The sequence below is a fragment of the Emydura macquarii genome, unplaced genomic scaffold, assembly GCF_026122565.2.
Source record: "Emydura macquarii macquarii isolate MOO-44397 ecotype Brisbane River unplaced genomic scaffold, CSIRO-AGI_Emac_v2 contig_1876, whole genome shotgun sequence".
Taxonomy (NCBI): Eukaryota; Metazoa; Chordata; order Testudines; family Chelidae; genus Emydura; species Emydura macquarii.
In genome coordinates this window covers 5,997,378-6,015,177 of record NW_027132013.1, presented here as the reverse complement: position 1 = coordinate 6,015,177, position 17,800 = coordinate 5,997,378, and the positions used below count along the sequence as shown (strand labels likewise).

Below are 17,800 nucleotides of genomic sequence, written 5' to 3'. Positions count from 1 at the left end.
CCTCCCAGAGCAGCTGGGACCAGGTCTGCTTCAGTGGTCCAAGTGGCCTTTGATGCTGCTTCTCTCTTCGCTGGAGTAGACAGACTCATGTCCAGCTGCCTCAGTCCATACACAAGGTTTTACTTACTCAATGGCACATTGGACCTAAAATCTACTTCAGAGTCCCTTGGCTCTGCAACAGCATCAGGTATGTTGAAAGAACTGATGTTTTATTAACCAGACAATAGTCAGCACAATAACTGTGTTATTCTGATATTAAAGTAATTCTATACCTCTTCCACATTTTCAGTGCACCACAGTATATCTACAGTTTTTTGGGTTATTAACACTGTGGAGAGAAAGTTTGAACGCTGCATGGAATGGTCTAACAACAGGCACAATATTACCTGCCCTGGGCTCCAGGCAATCCAAGCTGGTGGAAGAACTGGAACAGCAATTCATAGTGTTATTTTTAACTATGCAGCCCCACTTAGAGAAGCATTGTTGCCTCTCCTGATCTCTCTCTTACATTAAGCTGCTTTCCAAATTGTTATCAACAACTTTGCCAATAAGATACACTTGGCTTCCAGTGATGGTGAAGAGCTTGCCATAAAGAATGAATAAGATCAGCAACAATCGGCACTAAAGGGTTAGTTATAACAAATCCAGTCAGACAAAAGCTCAACATAAACTTATCAGTACCAATGAGTACAGCAGGGCATCTCTCTGGAGGCAGCAATGTTTCACTGGCTTCTAACAAGTTAGCAACCTTTGTTACCTACTGGCTGTAATCTTGAAATGACACTAAACCATGTGCAGCCAAACCAAAAGTCCCTTTCTAATATAACATGAGATTTCCTTTATCTCTGCCATCCTGTTACCCTAAGCTGTTCATTCTTACCACTCTCCCCAATTCAGCCCACCCACAGAGTAAATGATCATTTAGGATCCTACATATGTAGACTTCTACAAGCCTTTTGAAGACTACAAGCATACATGTAACCCTTTCCTGAGTGTTAATGAATCGGCAGTCTGTAAAATACCAATCTTCTTAAAGGCCCCATACAGAATTCCACCAGACACCAGTAATGCAGAGCCATAGAAAAAACAAAAAGGGATGGCAAGAAGAGGAAGAATTAGAAAAAGCCATTCAGCGTATCAGCCTGCTCTAACTCTTGCTGTCTAAATAACATCAATCAAGAAAAAGGACTTTCTAAGGGATGCAGCCGATATTGTCCAGATGTATCCCCAGTTCCTAGATGCAGCCCTGCAAGTGGATCTGTGCAAAAGAATGCTGTGAGCAGAGTAACAAGAAGCCTAACATACCAAAAAAAAGTACAAGGAAGTCCAAAACAGGTTCCAAAGAGTAATTCCATAATGTAATTTGATTTCAGTAGCTCGGGTACCCAAGGGAAATACACACACAAGGCAAAAATTTGAAGGCTGATTAGAATTTTTGGACATTTATATGGATAATAATAGTAAAGGTTAAACAAATAAGTTTTGAAAAGGTTATAAACCCTTTTGTTTTGGGACATAAGACCACTTCTAATTAATGGGAGCTAGGAAGAAACTTTTCCAGTTAGGGCAATGAGTCAGTTATTCCACAATCGCTTTCTGCAGGGTTTCTTGTACCTTTCTCCAGCCACTAGTGAAGACATGATAAAGGACTAGATGGACCAGGTCTGACCCAGGGTGACCCCTACATTCAAGAACAATTCATTCCCCACCCCCATCCCCTTTCTAATTCTTGGATTTAACATTTTGGCATGCGTGCATTTTTTTCATTTTAAAAAGGTAAATACATTCATTCAATCAATCCTAAATTAGAGTTACATAATGGAATAGTAACCACAGGGGTCAGCATCCACTGATTGTGACCATCCTTATTCACCCCTGTAAACATGGAATTAAAGGCAACTGGGTTCCTTCAACTTACGTTACCCCACAACATAGTCAGAAGTTTGTCTATCAAATCCTGTCTGCACACAATGGCCATGAGCTAAGAATGAACTCAGGTATTTCTGTTCCAAAAGCACAAGCCCCTCCTCAACCTGTGCTGAAAGGAGCATCTCTATGAACAAGATAGTTTTTATGACATTCAGTCTAGCAGTTCTGGTAAAGGTAATAGTTCACATGTTCATATTCTTTAAAAACTGTTTTATTGGTAGTTCTACATTGCAATGGATTGAGTATGGCCAGAAACAATAGCTTCTTTTATAGTCACTTAGTTTTAATACATTTTTGCTCTCCCTGGATTTCTACAGAAACAAAATTATATTAAACTGGTTCCAAAACAAAACACTAGGCCAAATCCAGGTCCACTTGAAGCTAATGGGAGCTGTGGATGCTAAACATCCCCTGAATACCAACCATGTATTTAGAGAGGTTAACTATAGGATTAGCTGCCTAAATTTGGGAACCAAAGTTTGAACGTTCTGACATAACTGGCTTGCCTAAGACTGTGGAGGGAGTCAGTGGCACAACTAGGACTAGTTGTTCCTGAATTTCATGATCAGTCCATTGGACTACACTACTTTTCACAATCTTTAGTCTAAAAATATATATATATATTTTGTTTTCAAATTGCATTTCAGACATTATAAGAAGAGCAGAAAAATGAAGTACTCTTACCTGGGTTCCTCTTCTCTGCTCTGCAGGAAAAACAAAAAAAGCACTATTGGATTCAGCACTTTGAAAATGTTTTTTCAGACACAAGCAAATATTTTAGAAAGTGATTTACTATTGCCCATGCACATCCAACAGCTGAGGTCATTATGATCACATTTAAAATCGTAGGCTTGACTTGACCAGAGATCAAGAGGGACAGGTCATCATTTATTATAAGGCCCAGGGAGCCCAGTATCTCCCAGCAATACATGATCACATCAGCTTCCAATACAGTTTAAATATTTTCACACTCTTTAGGTCCAATTTTCTTCACATTTGCACCAAAGGAGAATCAGGCTTACTCCAATCAATTTGTGAGAACACCAGCCTGTTACCTGCTACACAGACAGGCTGATCAGATATCCAGCATATGTGGAAGCAGACAGTGTGTAAATGCACAAGGGCCTAATATTACTTAGCATCTTATAGCCTCCATTTCTTTATACACAGTGGAGTTTAAATAATAACTGCCTATAAAGCAAAACATATTGGGCTTGATTTTCATTCAACATGCACTGGTAAATAAATAGCTCCACTGAACTCAGAGTACACAGATGTAAAACTGGTGTGAGAAGGAATCAGTCACTCTTCATTAAAGCTATTCATTCACTACAGATGTAAGACTATTTACATCAGATGTTAATACAGCAAAGTGCATTGCAATTGCATCAGTCACAAATTCCATGCAAATGGCAGTATTTCCACAATAGGGACATTCAAACAACACTCCCATTCCACCGCTTTCGCCTGAGAAAAGCAAAAGAAAAGAGCTATGTTAAGCAAGCTTTGATTTCTGATTGCTTGGACAGTCTGTTAGGGAATATTATATGAACTACGATAGTCATGCAGTTTAATATGATTTACATAACTAGGCAACTAAACATATCTACAGCATACCTCAATACATCTCTAAATACTTAAATCATTTGCCTTATAGAACAGCTGACACCTCACAGACAAAAACATGACATTACATTAGATAATTATGAAGGAGAAAATTATCTGTAAGCAAAGCTAAGGGCTTATGCACAAGCGGAGATTGTGTGGACTATCATCCGCCCCAAGTCAAGTCACTATTCTTCATCCTATCAAAAATGTGTCCATATCAACCATCCACTGTGGCAAAGAATCATGGCCAAATTTGCTTACCCCTGTATCTTTCACCTGTGTCTATCTGATGTCAACAATCAACCACCACTTGCTGAAGCAGACTTTGGTTTGTTCTTGGTGCATCCAAGATTGACATGTACCAATCAGCCTTCCAATCACAGGCAGAGAAAATTTCAAAGGCCATGGTCAAGCTAAAAACACAGTCTGGCTTTTATAAAGCAGCCTTTTTTCAAGGTTACTAATCTAACCTTTGATTAAAAGCAAGAGAATTCCAAAAAGTTTGATTTATTTTTCATGTTACTTATTGATGCTATTTCTCTATTCCTTTCATTTCTCTCAGCTTGGACCCTCACTTCTATTTATAATTACATCTAATTATGCTCTCACAGCTGTCTTACTCCAGATATACACTAAGTGACATCAGAATCAGGTTTCACTGATTCTGTTTCACTTTTAGGTTCTCAGATACTAACACAAAGCTGCAAATGTTTTGGTTGCAAGCCTCACAGGGCCAGGTATATTCATTGAGAGAGAGCACCCCATTTCCTCCCCTCTCTCAACTGTCCCCTGGAATTTTGAAAATTCTGCAAAATCATATTTATTTACAAAGGAGTAACAAGGAACAGACTGTTCACTTTGAATTCTACAACTAAGCATGGAGACTCCAGACACAAATTCATTCACAACCCTACCAGAAGTTATGCTGTTCCACCAGCGAATCCAAATTTCAGTTTCTGCCACTGGCACACAGTGGGATAACTCAACATCAGGTGTAAGTGCACTGAAGTTAAAGGGAGTTTAAGCATGGTTTGATTTGCTCCATTGTTTCTGAAATATGGGGCTAAATTCTGCCCTCGGTGAGGCTGTGCAAACCTGTTGACGCCAGTAGGGTTGCACAGCTGTAACCAAGAACAGATTTGGCTCTTTGGGCTTGATTCAATCACTGCCTTGCACTTAATGCAGTTATATACAACTATGCAAAGGAATGCAAAGCAGGTGTAAGACTATCAAAGCAGATTGGTAGCACTCTTACATCCACTTTGTAATCACTGTGGTGGGGGTTCAGGTGGCTTCAAGCATGCTCCAGCCACATTTCCCAGTTCAACTCCCCAGCTGGCTCTGACCGCTATTCCAGCGTTATACCAGGCTGGGAGGCCCCACGCACAGCATTATTTAGGAGTCTTGTTACGTTGTCAGAGCAGCATAAAGGGGCCTTAGCGTAACTGAGATTCGGATCCACAGTGCACAGTTGGAATGCACAAGGTTCAAGGCAGAGGTGACTCAAATTCAAGACAGTGATCTGTCAACAGGGACTGTTAGCAAAGCAATTATTATTTATATTGCAGTAATGCCTAGGAGCTCCAAGTGTGTACCAGAACCCCATTGTGCTAGATGTAGGTTCTCCAAAACTTGGTTCAGAAGCATCAGAGCTGAAATAGGCAGTTACTCGCTAATACAAAATTCTAATTTAAAGACCTTCACTTTAAGTGCAGAACCTCTTGGTACAGTGTAGGAATGGCTAGTGTCACGATTTAACAACACTCTTCTTGCACTGCTGGAGAAACACTCTCCTCATGGTACTTATGCCATAGGCACATCTGTGGCAATTCACTGAATAATGAGAAAGCAGCTGCATAATAGCAACTGAACACAGACTCCAAACGAACCAACAGTGAAAGGTTGTTGATTCAATCCAACTACCAGAGTTTCTTCAGTTTCCTTTACATTACAGGTGCAATTGCATCAAAAGATATTGAACAGAATTAATTTGTTCCCACAGCATCGCAAAAAGTTCAAGTTTTAGTGCTTGACCTATTGGGGATCTTTCCAACCTGAGTTTCTTAAATTCATCCCTGCTGTAACTCCAGGGAAATAGCTGCAGTTTCACTAGAGCTGAATTTTACCCACTGTCTAGGAAGCTGATTAAAACAAATCTTATGTGAATTAAAAGCATACATCTTTAGACTGCAAGCCTGTATTTCCCATATGTGGCCCTTATAAAGGTGTACAATATTAGATTACAAACTCTTTGGGGCAGGGACTCTCTCTCACTAAGTGTACAGTGCCTAGCACAACAGGGCCCTGATCTTGCTTGGGGCCTTTGGTCAATACTGGAACACAAACAAAATAATTCCACGCTGAGGGCAGACAGACATTTAGGCATGTGTATGTCCATTGTATGCTTTTAATGTTGATGAACACACCTATTTTGGAGCCCACAAGTGAAGAATGGGCTTCACTTAGTAGGCACGTATCAAATTACCACATCATTATATGGGCTAAACAGTTATAGGAATTTCACTCACCATGTAATGAATACTAAAACTCCAAAAAGCTAGTATTTTAGTAAGCTTTTACTGTGCTGAACACAGAGGAAAGCATACACTGCTGGGTAAAGTGATAGACAAAGGAGAGGCAAATTTGTTTTAGGAAAAACAAAAGCAAACAAAAAACCCACTGTGGGCTTTCAGAACTGAACCTGTACACATTTGAATATGCACCCCCCGCCCCCGCCATTTTTACACTTCTGGATTCACATGAGGACTAGAAGCAGAAATGCCAGTTATATGCATTTTTTTTTTAGTTCAGGTGTGCACACTCAAGGAGTTTGGCTATAAATGACTTTTGGGTGGCTGCTTATCCAATCTCAAACTTAGAACCCAGGTAGTGAGAAAAGAGTGCTGATCAGACACAGACCCTGTGAGATCTATATATAGTTTAAGAACCAGGGATGGAATACCACTGACCGAGGTGTTTCATTTTCCCATGAATGCATATGCACTATTATATTTACAATATTTCTACTATGGAAAAAAATGGGTACCCTGGAAGGAGTGATCCAGGTGAGGGTTGGTTGGTTGGTTGGTTGGTTGGCTGGCTGGCTGGCTATCTGCTATAACCCTGAAGCTCACCACTCGTTAGCCATGTTACAATAATGTTAAAGCATTCTCTAGATGTTTTATGAAGCAATAGCACACTTCAAAAATTGCAACTGTAGTATACCAGAAATCCACTATTAAGTGGTTTCAGGCATTTGGCTTTGTGCCCCTTTAACCACTTAAAGTATGTGGGCATCCAATATGACCGCACAACTCATCATGCATTATTACCCGCATCTCGGCTTATCGCTTCAGATAATTAGTGGCATTTGTGGGCATCTTTAATGTTGACAGATGCAATGGGGGAGACTTCTTTCCTGCATCCATCACAATGTTTTGTTGCCTCCTGCCAAAATCATTTAATCTGCTCTTAGTTTTTACCTCAGGCTTGAGCAGGGCTAACTCATTGAAGGTGTTCAGCTGCTTTCTGATCTCTGCCATCTCAGTCATCAACTTTGTCATGTGGACGTTGATTTCAGCCAACACCTCTGTCACGTGAGCAGTGGCCACAGCTTCCTGGAGATCCACTAGGTGGAGAGCTTTCCGTTCCTCCTCACAGACCAGCCGCCGTACGGTATCAAACTCCCGCTGAACACACAGCTTCATCTCACTCCGAGTCACCTGCAGATCATGCACATGGGACAGAACATTGCTGGTTAGAGAAAAGCTTTATAGCACCAGGGTCTGAGCTAGCAACCCTTCAGTGGTTGCTCTAAAGCAGGTAAAGCATTGAGCTGGACCTCGCTCCCCAGGCATCTGAGCATCTCTTCTCCATTGCTGTACCTGTTCGTCCCTCTCCAAAAGGCTATTACAAAATATTTCCAGAAGGGGCCCATTCCTTCAGCCTAGGGGTCATCATTCCCCACTTTCAAGTGAATCCTTGATCTCCCTCTCAAGCCACTCCCTGTATATATGGAGTTCATCCCCCACGTAGAAAGGATGACAGCTAGGCCAACTTTGCTGCCACTCCAACAAGAGCGTAACTCTCCTTCGTTCCCTGATGCTACTGTAGAACCTTCGATACCCCTAGCACCCAGCTTGCTTCCAAGTCTATGTTTCCAGTCTACCAGCATGAAATGTGTATATCTGCTCTATATTCTGCGCAACAAAGACTCCTATGTTAATCCCTGTAGGCTAAATGACTGATGGATTCAGAGGTGTGGTAAACCAAAGCTAAACATGCTCAATAAACCTGACAAGATCAATTACCAGATAAAAAATGGAAGTGGATGTTCTCTCATTTACCAAAGATTAGGATAAAGCAGTTAAAGTAATTTCATTAAAAGTAAAATTATTTTAACTTGGAAGGTCTCAAAACTGGCATAAAACAGATGCAAGGTAAACAGAGGTTTTCTACTGCAGCCGGGTGATGAACTCAACATTTAACAAAAAACCAAAACAAAAAACTCTCTGGCCATTTCAGTAAACTTCACAGCACTTTGTCTGCGGCTTGGTCTATGTTACAGATTTACGTCGGTATAACTACATTGCTTAATATCAACCTAATCCCCAGTGTAGACAGCGCTATGTCGACGGGAGGGCTTCTCCTGTCGACATAGCTACCGTCTCTCGGGGAGGTGGATTAACTACATCAATGGGAGCAGCTCTCCTGCTGGTGCAGGTAGCATCTTCACTAAGCACTACAGAGGTGCAGCTGCATCAGTACAGCTTTGCCACTGCAGCACTGGATGTGTAGACAAGCCCTCAGTTGCACATCATGTCAATTTTGTTCACTGAATATTTCAAATAAGATGTAGAGGAGATACATTTCCACACCACAGTCTTCCTCTAAGATGTGACTGTCAAAGAGGGGCCAAACCAACTAAGTTAATAAATTGGAACTAGATCATTCAGTGCCACAGTATCTTTCTGTTTATGAACTTCCTGAACATTTTCTCTCTGCTATTTTTATACACCATTATCAGACTTGCAAAAAAAAGTCCTGCAAATATTCAAGACTGGCACTATATTTACTTGTCGCCCTTTACCATGATGATTGTTGATGAAGAGACTAATGATTTTACTTACCAACTTAAAAATAAAATTCACTTGCTCACTGAAGGGCAGAATTTTGCCAGACTAGTATTTATACAGATAATTAGCTCGGAAGAAAGGTCCCTGACTGACAGCCCTAGAGGTTGAAGTCTTCTTCTTATCCACAGAACAGATACAGTCCTGGCAGCGGCAAGCCTCCCTCTACACTGGCTCAAAGTCCTTAGCCGTATCCTTGAGTGAGAAGATACTTCAGAACCTGATCTGACCCCTATGTAAATCAGGAGTAATTCCACTTACGTCAATGAAATTTCAACGGCCTACGTGAAATTAGAGTCAGACTCTTTGTCTGTAAAGGCCCTTAGCACATAACTAGCACCATGTAGATAAATAATAATAAACATTTTTTTAAAAGTCACATCAAGATGACAGCATGGGTCGCAAAACTGAGAACAACAGGAACACATTCATTATGCTGACAGCCCATTTTAACACTTCTCATGTAAAAGGTTTTGTTAATCCTGACGAATATTCAGTTTCCTCTGAGCAGGGGCTTGTAACTTAATGCATAAATTCACACTTTCTAAATAGGACAGCTTGCAGGAGCCTTCAGAATATAGCAGTTTTTCCATGTACTTTTTGCTTTAACAGACAAGGTTTCCTTTTTCTTTTTCCAATGTATTAATAAATTGTAATAATAAAAACATAATAATAAAAAGCAGCCACTGTGGCCTTTAGGTGAATGTACAAACGCTAAGATCATCTACATCTATCATGAAGCTCGTGCTGAAGGGACTCCTTATTCTCCCACCTCAAAGGGAAAACCCTCAAACACTTCCTTGGCACACCAAGATGACAATAATAAAAGAATAAAGATAGAACAAACTCATCTGTATTATGGGGTTGAGACCTCACTGTACTAGGCATGGTCCAAACGCTTAGTAAGACAAACAATCTTTGCCCCCAGGAAGCTTACAATCTAAATAGACAAGACAAAGGAAGTAAGCTGAGGTCATCTGAAAGTCTAACCATAAGGAGTTTCTGGATGCTGAGCAGTTTTGAAGATCTGGCCCCAATTGTGGGTGCTGAGAACTTCAAAACCCTCATCCTAAGTGACTTTATCCAAAGTCATACTGGAAATCTTTTGCACAGCAAGGAACTGAACCCCCAATTTCTGGATTCTCAGTCCAGTGCCTTAGCCACAAGGCCGTCCTTCCTTTCACAGATCTTGCAATACACCCTATGGCTCAATAGTCACAGATTCAAATGCAACAAGAGGAGCAATGAGCTCCAAAGTCAATGGCTCTCCTCTGAGATGAGCCTGCCCCTAGCCCTGAGATTTACATCAGGAGGCTGTCAGCTCAACTCTGCCAGCTGATCTTAAATGCCACGTTGGAGCCTAAATAGGCTGCATCTGCACCAGCAAAACTGGACCCATAGATCACCATCCATATTGCAACACTGTTAGCAATAGTAGGTAACTTACTGTTAGATGATGCAGTAGCAAGAGCACTTGCAGCATATCTATACTACAGCCCTCACCACTGTGCACACCGTCAGTGAATTAGGCATCCAATTTTTCCTAGCACAGGCAAGCCGAGTGGGAGATGGTCTCTAAGATCCAGGATTTAAGCTACAAAACAGGTTTTTATTTTCCATCACCCTGATTTACCCATGGAAACCAACTGAAAGCAAGCACAGTTTATGGACACAGGTAGAATAGGTACCATGTGAAACCCTAGTCATTAAGCAGGCAGCCACACTTTCATTAGCTGAAGTCTGAGTTACCTTCACAGGTCACCCCACATGGAGTGCATTGCAGTAATGCAATCAGGCACATTATTTGTCTCATACAGACTTGAATTCAATAAAGAAATTCACAGCCAAAAGGGGCATGACCTTCCCTTAGAGAGGCATTCAGCAGCTCTACAGGACAGAGATGGTGTTTATCTGTGCCTGGTACATCAGCGAGAATATAGTCAGACCTTAACAGAAACAGAGCTCTGATCTTACGTTCGCCTTTGCTAAATGCACTGGGTCCAAGCAGAATGCGCAAAATAAGATCACCCCTGTTCAGTTTGACGGACCTAGCCTAGGAGTTGTAATATGAAGATTCAGTGTTCAGGACAGAAGGACGTCACTCCATAGCAGAGTCCCTCCAAGATTTTTGGAAACTGAGGTACAAACAAGAGACAGTTTTAGTGGGCACCTAAGAAGTTGTAGGAAGCGTAAAAGAACAGATGAACATTTCAATTACAATATTTTTTCAGATTAAGATGAAACGGGGGAGGGAAGGGGAAGAGAGAATACAGCCCTGTGAAATCCAATAGTTTTCTGAAAAATAATTAGACTAAATAATGTCACCTTGTGTTTATAAAGCATCCTTCATCTCAAGGCATTTTCCAAACATAAATTAATCTAAAAGCTTGCCAAGGATCACTCTAATCCACTACCAAAATGCAGTTGCTTCTGGAGTCAGACTCAGCAGCTACTGTTTCCTGAGCACCACTACCTAACAAAAACACTGCATGGAAGTAAAACTGAAGAATGAATTAATTTCCCATGGTTAGAAGTTGTCCAGAACACAAAGCTTAATCCCCCTACTCTTGTGAAAGATACAAACAGGACTGTTAATGACCACAAGCAATCGGGACCTCAGCTTTATATAGCATCTGAAAAGATAGAAACACAGCACCCGTAACACCACACTGCGGTGTTATGTTCACTGCACTGTTCAGAGTTGCCTTCTGAATTACCAACATCATTCCTTGAAGCACCAAAGCTTGGTTGCAGCCATCCCATCCAAGTACTGACCCAGTCCTTACCCTGCTTAGTTTGCAATCTGATGGGATCACAGTAAACGCGGGGTGAGGTACAGAGCATCTTTAAAACCTACACAGCCTCACAACCCCCTTCCCAAAAAAAAAAAATCTACTTCCAACATCTGAGTGACTTCAGCAAGCACAGCATTTGAGTTCAGGACGAGGACATGATAAAAACGGAATTTCTAAATCACATCTGGGCAGGATTTTAAACATTTCCTTGCACCGAAAAACTTCCATACTCTGCCAGAGCCTGAAGGATCATGAGAACCATCTTATGGCTATTCAGCAATGTATGTATTATATACATGTTACATACAAAAAAGTATTTTCAAGATCATTATTAGAATTTCAAAGTCAAGCACTCAGAAAGTTAAGAAATGCCAGAATTATAGTTGCCTATGCATCTAGACCTGTGTGAAGTTTTTTGGCCGAAACTTTTTTTTTTTTTTTTTTATTAATTTCCTCATGGGCAACACACCTGTAAGATGAGGCAGTGGGGGGGACTGAGGACCACTTAGGTCAGGAATATCTACTAATTAAGGTACCCAATATGACATCCCTAGGACCTGATATTAAAAATGCAGATTCGGTGACACAAATGTTTTGCAAAATGGACACAATTTTACTGTGCACTAGTCAAACCCTACTCCAAAAAACAGAATTATTAATTTCCTCATGGGCAACACACCTGTAAGATGAGGCAGTGTTATTATCCCTGCTTTACAGAAGTGGAAACTGAGGCACAGACCACTTAGGTCAGGAATATCTACTAATTAAGGTACCCAATATGACATCCCTAGGACCTGATTTTTTCAGAGTACCTTGCCTTATATAGCAGTTTATATGTTCAATGCATAGCTCCCATTGACTTTGATTGTATCCCAAACCGAACCTATCAGAGAGTTTTTCTCTCCGTTTCCACACTCAGCACTCCTGCAAGCATATCCCAGGGTCTCAAGTCAGGTACCCAGAAACTGAGGAACACACAATTAGTGGCTACTTGTGAGAAGTTTGGTTTAAGTGACTTGCCCAACATCACATAAAAACTCTGTGGCAGAGGCAGGGACTGTGACACTGGCAGACCAGGTGCCAGCTCATGCCAAGGTCCCAATGCCTCAACTGAACATTGACAAATACCTAGCTGAAATCAGCCTGACGCACCATGTATGTTAGTTTGGTGAAAACAGGTATTAGAGTTCTAAGAACGTGTTTAGACTCGATTAAATGCTTGTGAGTTGCTATATGCATTAGTCTGACTGATGACATCTGTATCCCATATGGTAAGATAATATTTGAGCACTGGCATTTTAAACCTTGATAACTGTGTAAATCACCGGCCAGGAGAGAGACATTAACAAGTGTGAAATGCTGGTCTCCAAGAGAAGGTTATTATGACCGTCCTGACAATGAAGGCCCCGGACACCAGACGGACTAAAGTGGAACATTAGGGAGGACAAAAGACTTTGTTGTTTACTCTCTCCCTGCTCCAGCCCCAACGAAGAGGAGTTTTGCAACTGAATTCCTCCCATCAGTTGAGTTTGCAGTTCAAAGCAGAAGGGGGAAATGGAACAAAAACCTCTTGTCGGAGGAACCATATCTCATTGCTACTTGGACTCTCGGGAAAAGGTTTCTAGGAATAAGCAAGGGATCCTCAGCTGCTTAACCTGGGTTAGCACTAAAGGACAACAGAGGTTGCTTATTATAGAAGCTCCTTTCACTTTTGAAAATTTAAGATTTAACTCATTTGTGTATATATGTTTACCTGCTGTAACCTTGTAAGTAACTCTCATTTCTTCTCCTATTAAGGAGTTGTCAACTTAAAAGTGTTGTCTTTGGTGTAAGATCTATGGTGCAACTGACCTGGTGTAAGTAACTGGTCCTTTGGGACTGGAGATAACCTGAATATTGCTGTGATTCATGGTGTAAGTGACTATCACAAAAGTGGGCTTGCCTAGGTGACAAGATAGATTGGCATTTTCAAGACAACTAACTGTGACACCATATTTAGGCTGTTATAGTACCTGAGGAGTCCACAATTGATGATTGGTTGGTGAAATCTACATTTAGAACTCACAGCCAATCTGGGATTTGCACCCTGGTTCTTAACAATCTGCCCTGAGGCTGGTACTCATGCTCTTGAGTCACTGCTGCACAGCTTGACAGGAACAGAATCCAGTTCTCCAGGGCAGCATTTAACTGTCTAAACCACAAGATTATCCTTTTTCTTCCTGCAATTCCCTGCCTCATTCACACCTACAAGTTTCTACAACAAACAAAGCAGGAGGTTCCTACAGACAACAGCCTCCTTTACTACACAACCCTGGTCACCTCTCCCCTCCCCACAGCAGCTCCATCCTGTGCACACAATGAAGCTGGGCCTCTAGAAAATATGGTGTGTGATCATATAATTAAAACTGTATCCTAATGCATATACAGAAGGTGGCTGAATTAGGGTTGCACAAGAAACCTTAATTCTGGCATTTTCTGAATATCAAATGTTTGACTTCGAAAGCTTAATGTTCTTTTACCGTAGTTTTGTGTGTGTAATTGCCTCAAAAAACTGTTTTTTTTAAAAAAGCAAACTGAAAAAACAGAAATTCCATAATGTAGAATCATATTGACACCCACGTGGGTCATTAGCACAGCTGGAACCTTTAGATCCTCTGCAGAGACCACTCCACATGAGCAAACAGAGTAAAATTATAGCAATAGTAGGTTGTCATCCTCTGCAAGGACAGTACTGACTAGAGAAGACGGGACACAGCCAGTGGGTTTCACAGGTATTTGCTGACTGCAGGAGGAATGGTGAGACTCAGGAATCTTGGGCTTCTTTCCAGGATCAGGACGGGTATGTGCTGTAATGGACATAAACCACTTAGAGCATTCCCCCCAAGCTTGAACCCCATCCTCCATAGCCGGGTCCAGTGCCAGTGCTGTCACTTCCATCCTATTCTTCTTGCCTACCTTGTCCCAGTCTACACTCCTAAGGCTTCTCCTCCCAGTCAGTCTTGTAGCACAGCCAGCTGGTCTCCGCATCCTAGCTCCTTGTCTGATCCTCACCCAGCCTCCAGTCATTCTCTCCCTGCATTCCTATTGGCTCCCAGTCTTCCTTCCTGGGCTCCTCCCAGAATCTCAGTCTCCCTCCTCCTACCACATCCCCAGCTCCTTCCATCATCTATTTGCCTAGCCAATCCCAATTCTCCCCCTGTACCTGAGCTCTTAACCAGATCTGTCACCACTCCCTTTCTAAGTCCATTCCTCCCCAACTGGTTCCCAGTCCAAGTCTCCTTGTCCAGCCAGTCCCAGTTTCCCTCCTCCCATCAGCTTCTCAGTGTTGTCCCCCCCTGCCAACTGGCTCCCCAGTCTCTCTCACCCATTTGCCTCACTGGCTCACACTCACTGCCAGTCACAGCCTCTCCTCCTACCTCCCAGTCCAACCAGTCCCAATCTCCATCCCTCCCCCCAGCTCTCAGTTTCTGTTCCCCAAGCATAACTCCCAACTTAGTCCCACCAGCCTCCTTTTCCCAATCTATTTTTTCTCTCTTGTCCCAGTCCAGCTATTGTTTCCTCTGTACTCAAATCAGGCAGTTTCCTCCTTCACACTGTATGGGCATCGGTGGGTGTGTGTGTACAGGAGGAAGAGGTGCAGGTCATTGAGAGCACAGGAAAAACACATTCCCTGTTCTCAGTACCAGTCCTTGGTCTTATTTCAACCTTGAGCAACCAGCAAAAGGCACATCCTTGACAAGGACATCTCCCCCCTGTCAAATTTCAAGTCTCTGCTCCAAAATATGAGGTTGCTAGAGCTTCCAAAGGAAAAGGTAACCAAAATTTTATTTTTCTAAAAACATTGCAAAACAACTCGCCCACACACACAACACATTCTCAAAAATGGCTGAATTATTTTGGCTGAAATGTTCCAAACAAATTCAGCCTGAAATGGACACTTGGCATGGAAAATTTCAGCATGACCAGCTAAAGTTTGCTAAAGTTATAACCAAATGATAATAGGGTCTTATAGTAGAAAGTCTCAGGCAACCTTTATAATAGGCAGTGCTACCAGCCCCGCCTATAATACAATTAAAAATGAGAAGGAAAAAAAATAGCACACACAAAACACAGTAGCTTTGTAGGTATCACTCTGTGAATCTTTGATAGTTAATCCCAGATCTGCTGGCAGGGCTGCTATCAGCAGGATGTTGATATATTTTCCCCTTTAATCAACACTATTAGATAATGACAGAAACCTGTGCTGGAAGTTTTCCTTGAAAAACACTCACAGGACATTTTCCAGCAAAAACTTGCAAGGGTCAAGGGCAGAAAGCAGCACAAATAGAAAGCTGAAATGGTTCACTTGCTTCTGAAGCATTCATCCTATTAGCCAGACTACCTGCCAGGTATAAAGGAATACATTCTGTGCCTCACCTTATCAGGAAAGGGCTGAAATGAAGGTGGAATTGAAACTACAGATCTAATAATAAATATCAAGACAAGAGTACCACCTCAGATGCTCATTTGAATGGTCACTGTTCTAAAAAGAAAAAAGAAAAAAAAATAATCAAAAGTGAGAGAAGCAGCAGCACCTATCTGTGAGAATCTGCCCTATCCCTGCCAGCACAGCAGCAGGCACTGTAGCACCAGCACACTAGTGTTTTAAAGTTCATTAGCATGGAATGAAAATGTCTTCATTTGTTCTTGTCAGATTTATCCTGTTGCCTTCCAGGGTTCTGATTTGCCATGGAAATGATGGATTTTGTTGATACTTTGAGTGTAATTAGATCGATGGACCTGCATGTCAAACACACTCCCTGCACAGAGTTCTTTCAAAAACATCTGACTAACATAAGGGCCATGTCATAAAAATCCTTCAAATCAGGTTCTCTTTATTTCTCTATACTAGGACAAAACCAAAGATGGGAACTGGCAGCACAGGGCCCACTCAGGTTCCACTGCTCCCCCAGCGATTACCACTGAACATTTGCTGGTCAGTTAGCGGCTGTTAAAGCATTATCTGTCGGTACATTGGAGATTTGAGATTTTTCTTTGTGATGGGGGGTGAGAAAGGCAGCAGGGAGGGTAACTTTGCCTAGCGAGTGCATTTGTAATTTGGGTGTAAATATAATGTCCCTTCTTTTGGATTCTCTCTTGCAGGCATTACACATGTAGGAACTGCTGCTAAAGCTGTTTCTCCAAGGTGTCTACTACATTAAGGGAAGCGGCCATAACATGACAAATCCTTGTCTACACCGGAAAGTGCTGCACATCGGCTCAGCTGAACCATTGAAACATTCAGCTGTTACAGGCAGCCACACAAATCATCATGCTTTGTGTAAAACAAGTTCAGATTGTCCACACACAGCACGCCCATCACTGTATTACCAGTCAGTTGAGAGTCCGTATCCTACAGTTCCCAGCACAGCTCTCAGAGGTAAGGAATTGTCGGAGCAGCAATCCATCCTTGGAGTTTTTACTTTTCAAAATATGAAATCCACACGTTGACATTTCATTGTATAAACCAGTAGGTATTTTGTATAATTAATGAGCATCAGCACTACATAAAAAGTGTAGCAATGACCCCTATATTTAGTTTGCCTAACACTTTCCAGAATAAAAGATTCTTGCAGCCTGTTAGAGAAGCTCTGACATCTCCATGTTTGCAGCTACAGGAGAGCTCTCTGCCTAGAAAGGTGCCTTTTTTTTTTTTTTTTTTGGGGTCTCTTGAAGCCCATTCAAGTGTTCCAGATATATTAACTGCAAACAATCATCATTTCCCTTCTCTTGTTTGTGTTCCTCAGGAATATGGTGGCAGAATGTTGAAGTAATAATTGAACAAAAACATTCTAATAAGCCATGCCCACCCTGCCACCAAAGTAGTAACATGCTGCACCAGTGAGAATGCCTGGGAGCTGCTGGAATGCGCAAGAGGGCAAAGAGAGCCAGGCTGGCTCCTGACCCCTTGCGCCCAACCACCAAACCCAGCACATGGCCCCATACCTCTCCAGGGAGGTACCACATGGAGCAACAGTCAGGAAGAAAGACAGCTGGGCCATGCTCCTCGCAAGTACTCCCTGGCCCCAGCAACCCATTTCCCATCCCTGGGATAACTGCCAGATGACGTACTGCGTCCCGTTAGTCCAACATCACTTGGCCAAAAAAAATTACATTAAGAAAAAAAGAAAAAAAAAAAAAAAAAAAAGAAAAAAGAGGCCTTACACTGAATTTGATGGCATCTCTCTGTTTGTAACATGATAACTTTTGAACTTTGAATCCCATCAATTACAAAATTTCCGGGAACGTTCTAAGCATCAACAGGAAGAACCCTGTTGACTTGGTGAAAATCAGAAA

General features: G+C 41.8%; 1 protein-coding gene across 2 annotated transcripts in view; it reads right to left on the bottom strand.

Moving 5' to 3' along the window:
- The window catches only part of TRIM44 (tripartite motif containing 44), an 87,723-nt gene that overhangs the window by 47,947 nt on the left and 21,976 nt on the right, over window positions 1-17,800 (bottom strand). For both annotated transcript variants that reach the window (XM_067557558.1, XM_067557559.1), the window contains exons 3-4: window positions 7,020-7,259; window positions 2,614-2,633 (exon numbers count right to left, since the gene is read on the bottom strand). In XM_067557558.1, the coding sequence (XP_067413659.1) occupies window positions 2,614-2,633; window positions 7,020-7,259 (260 nt within the window). The remainder of the gene's footprint in view (window positions 1-2,613; window positions 2,634-7,019; window positions 7,260-17,800) is intronic.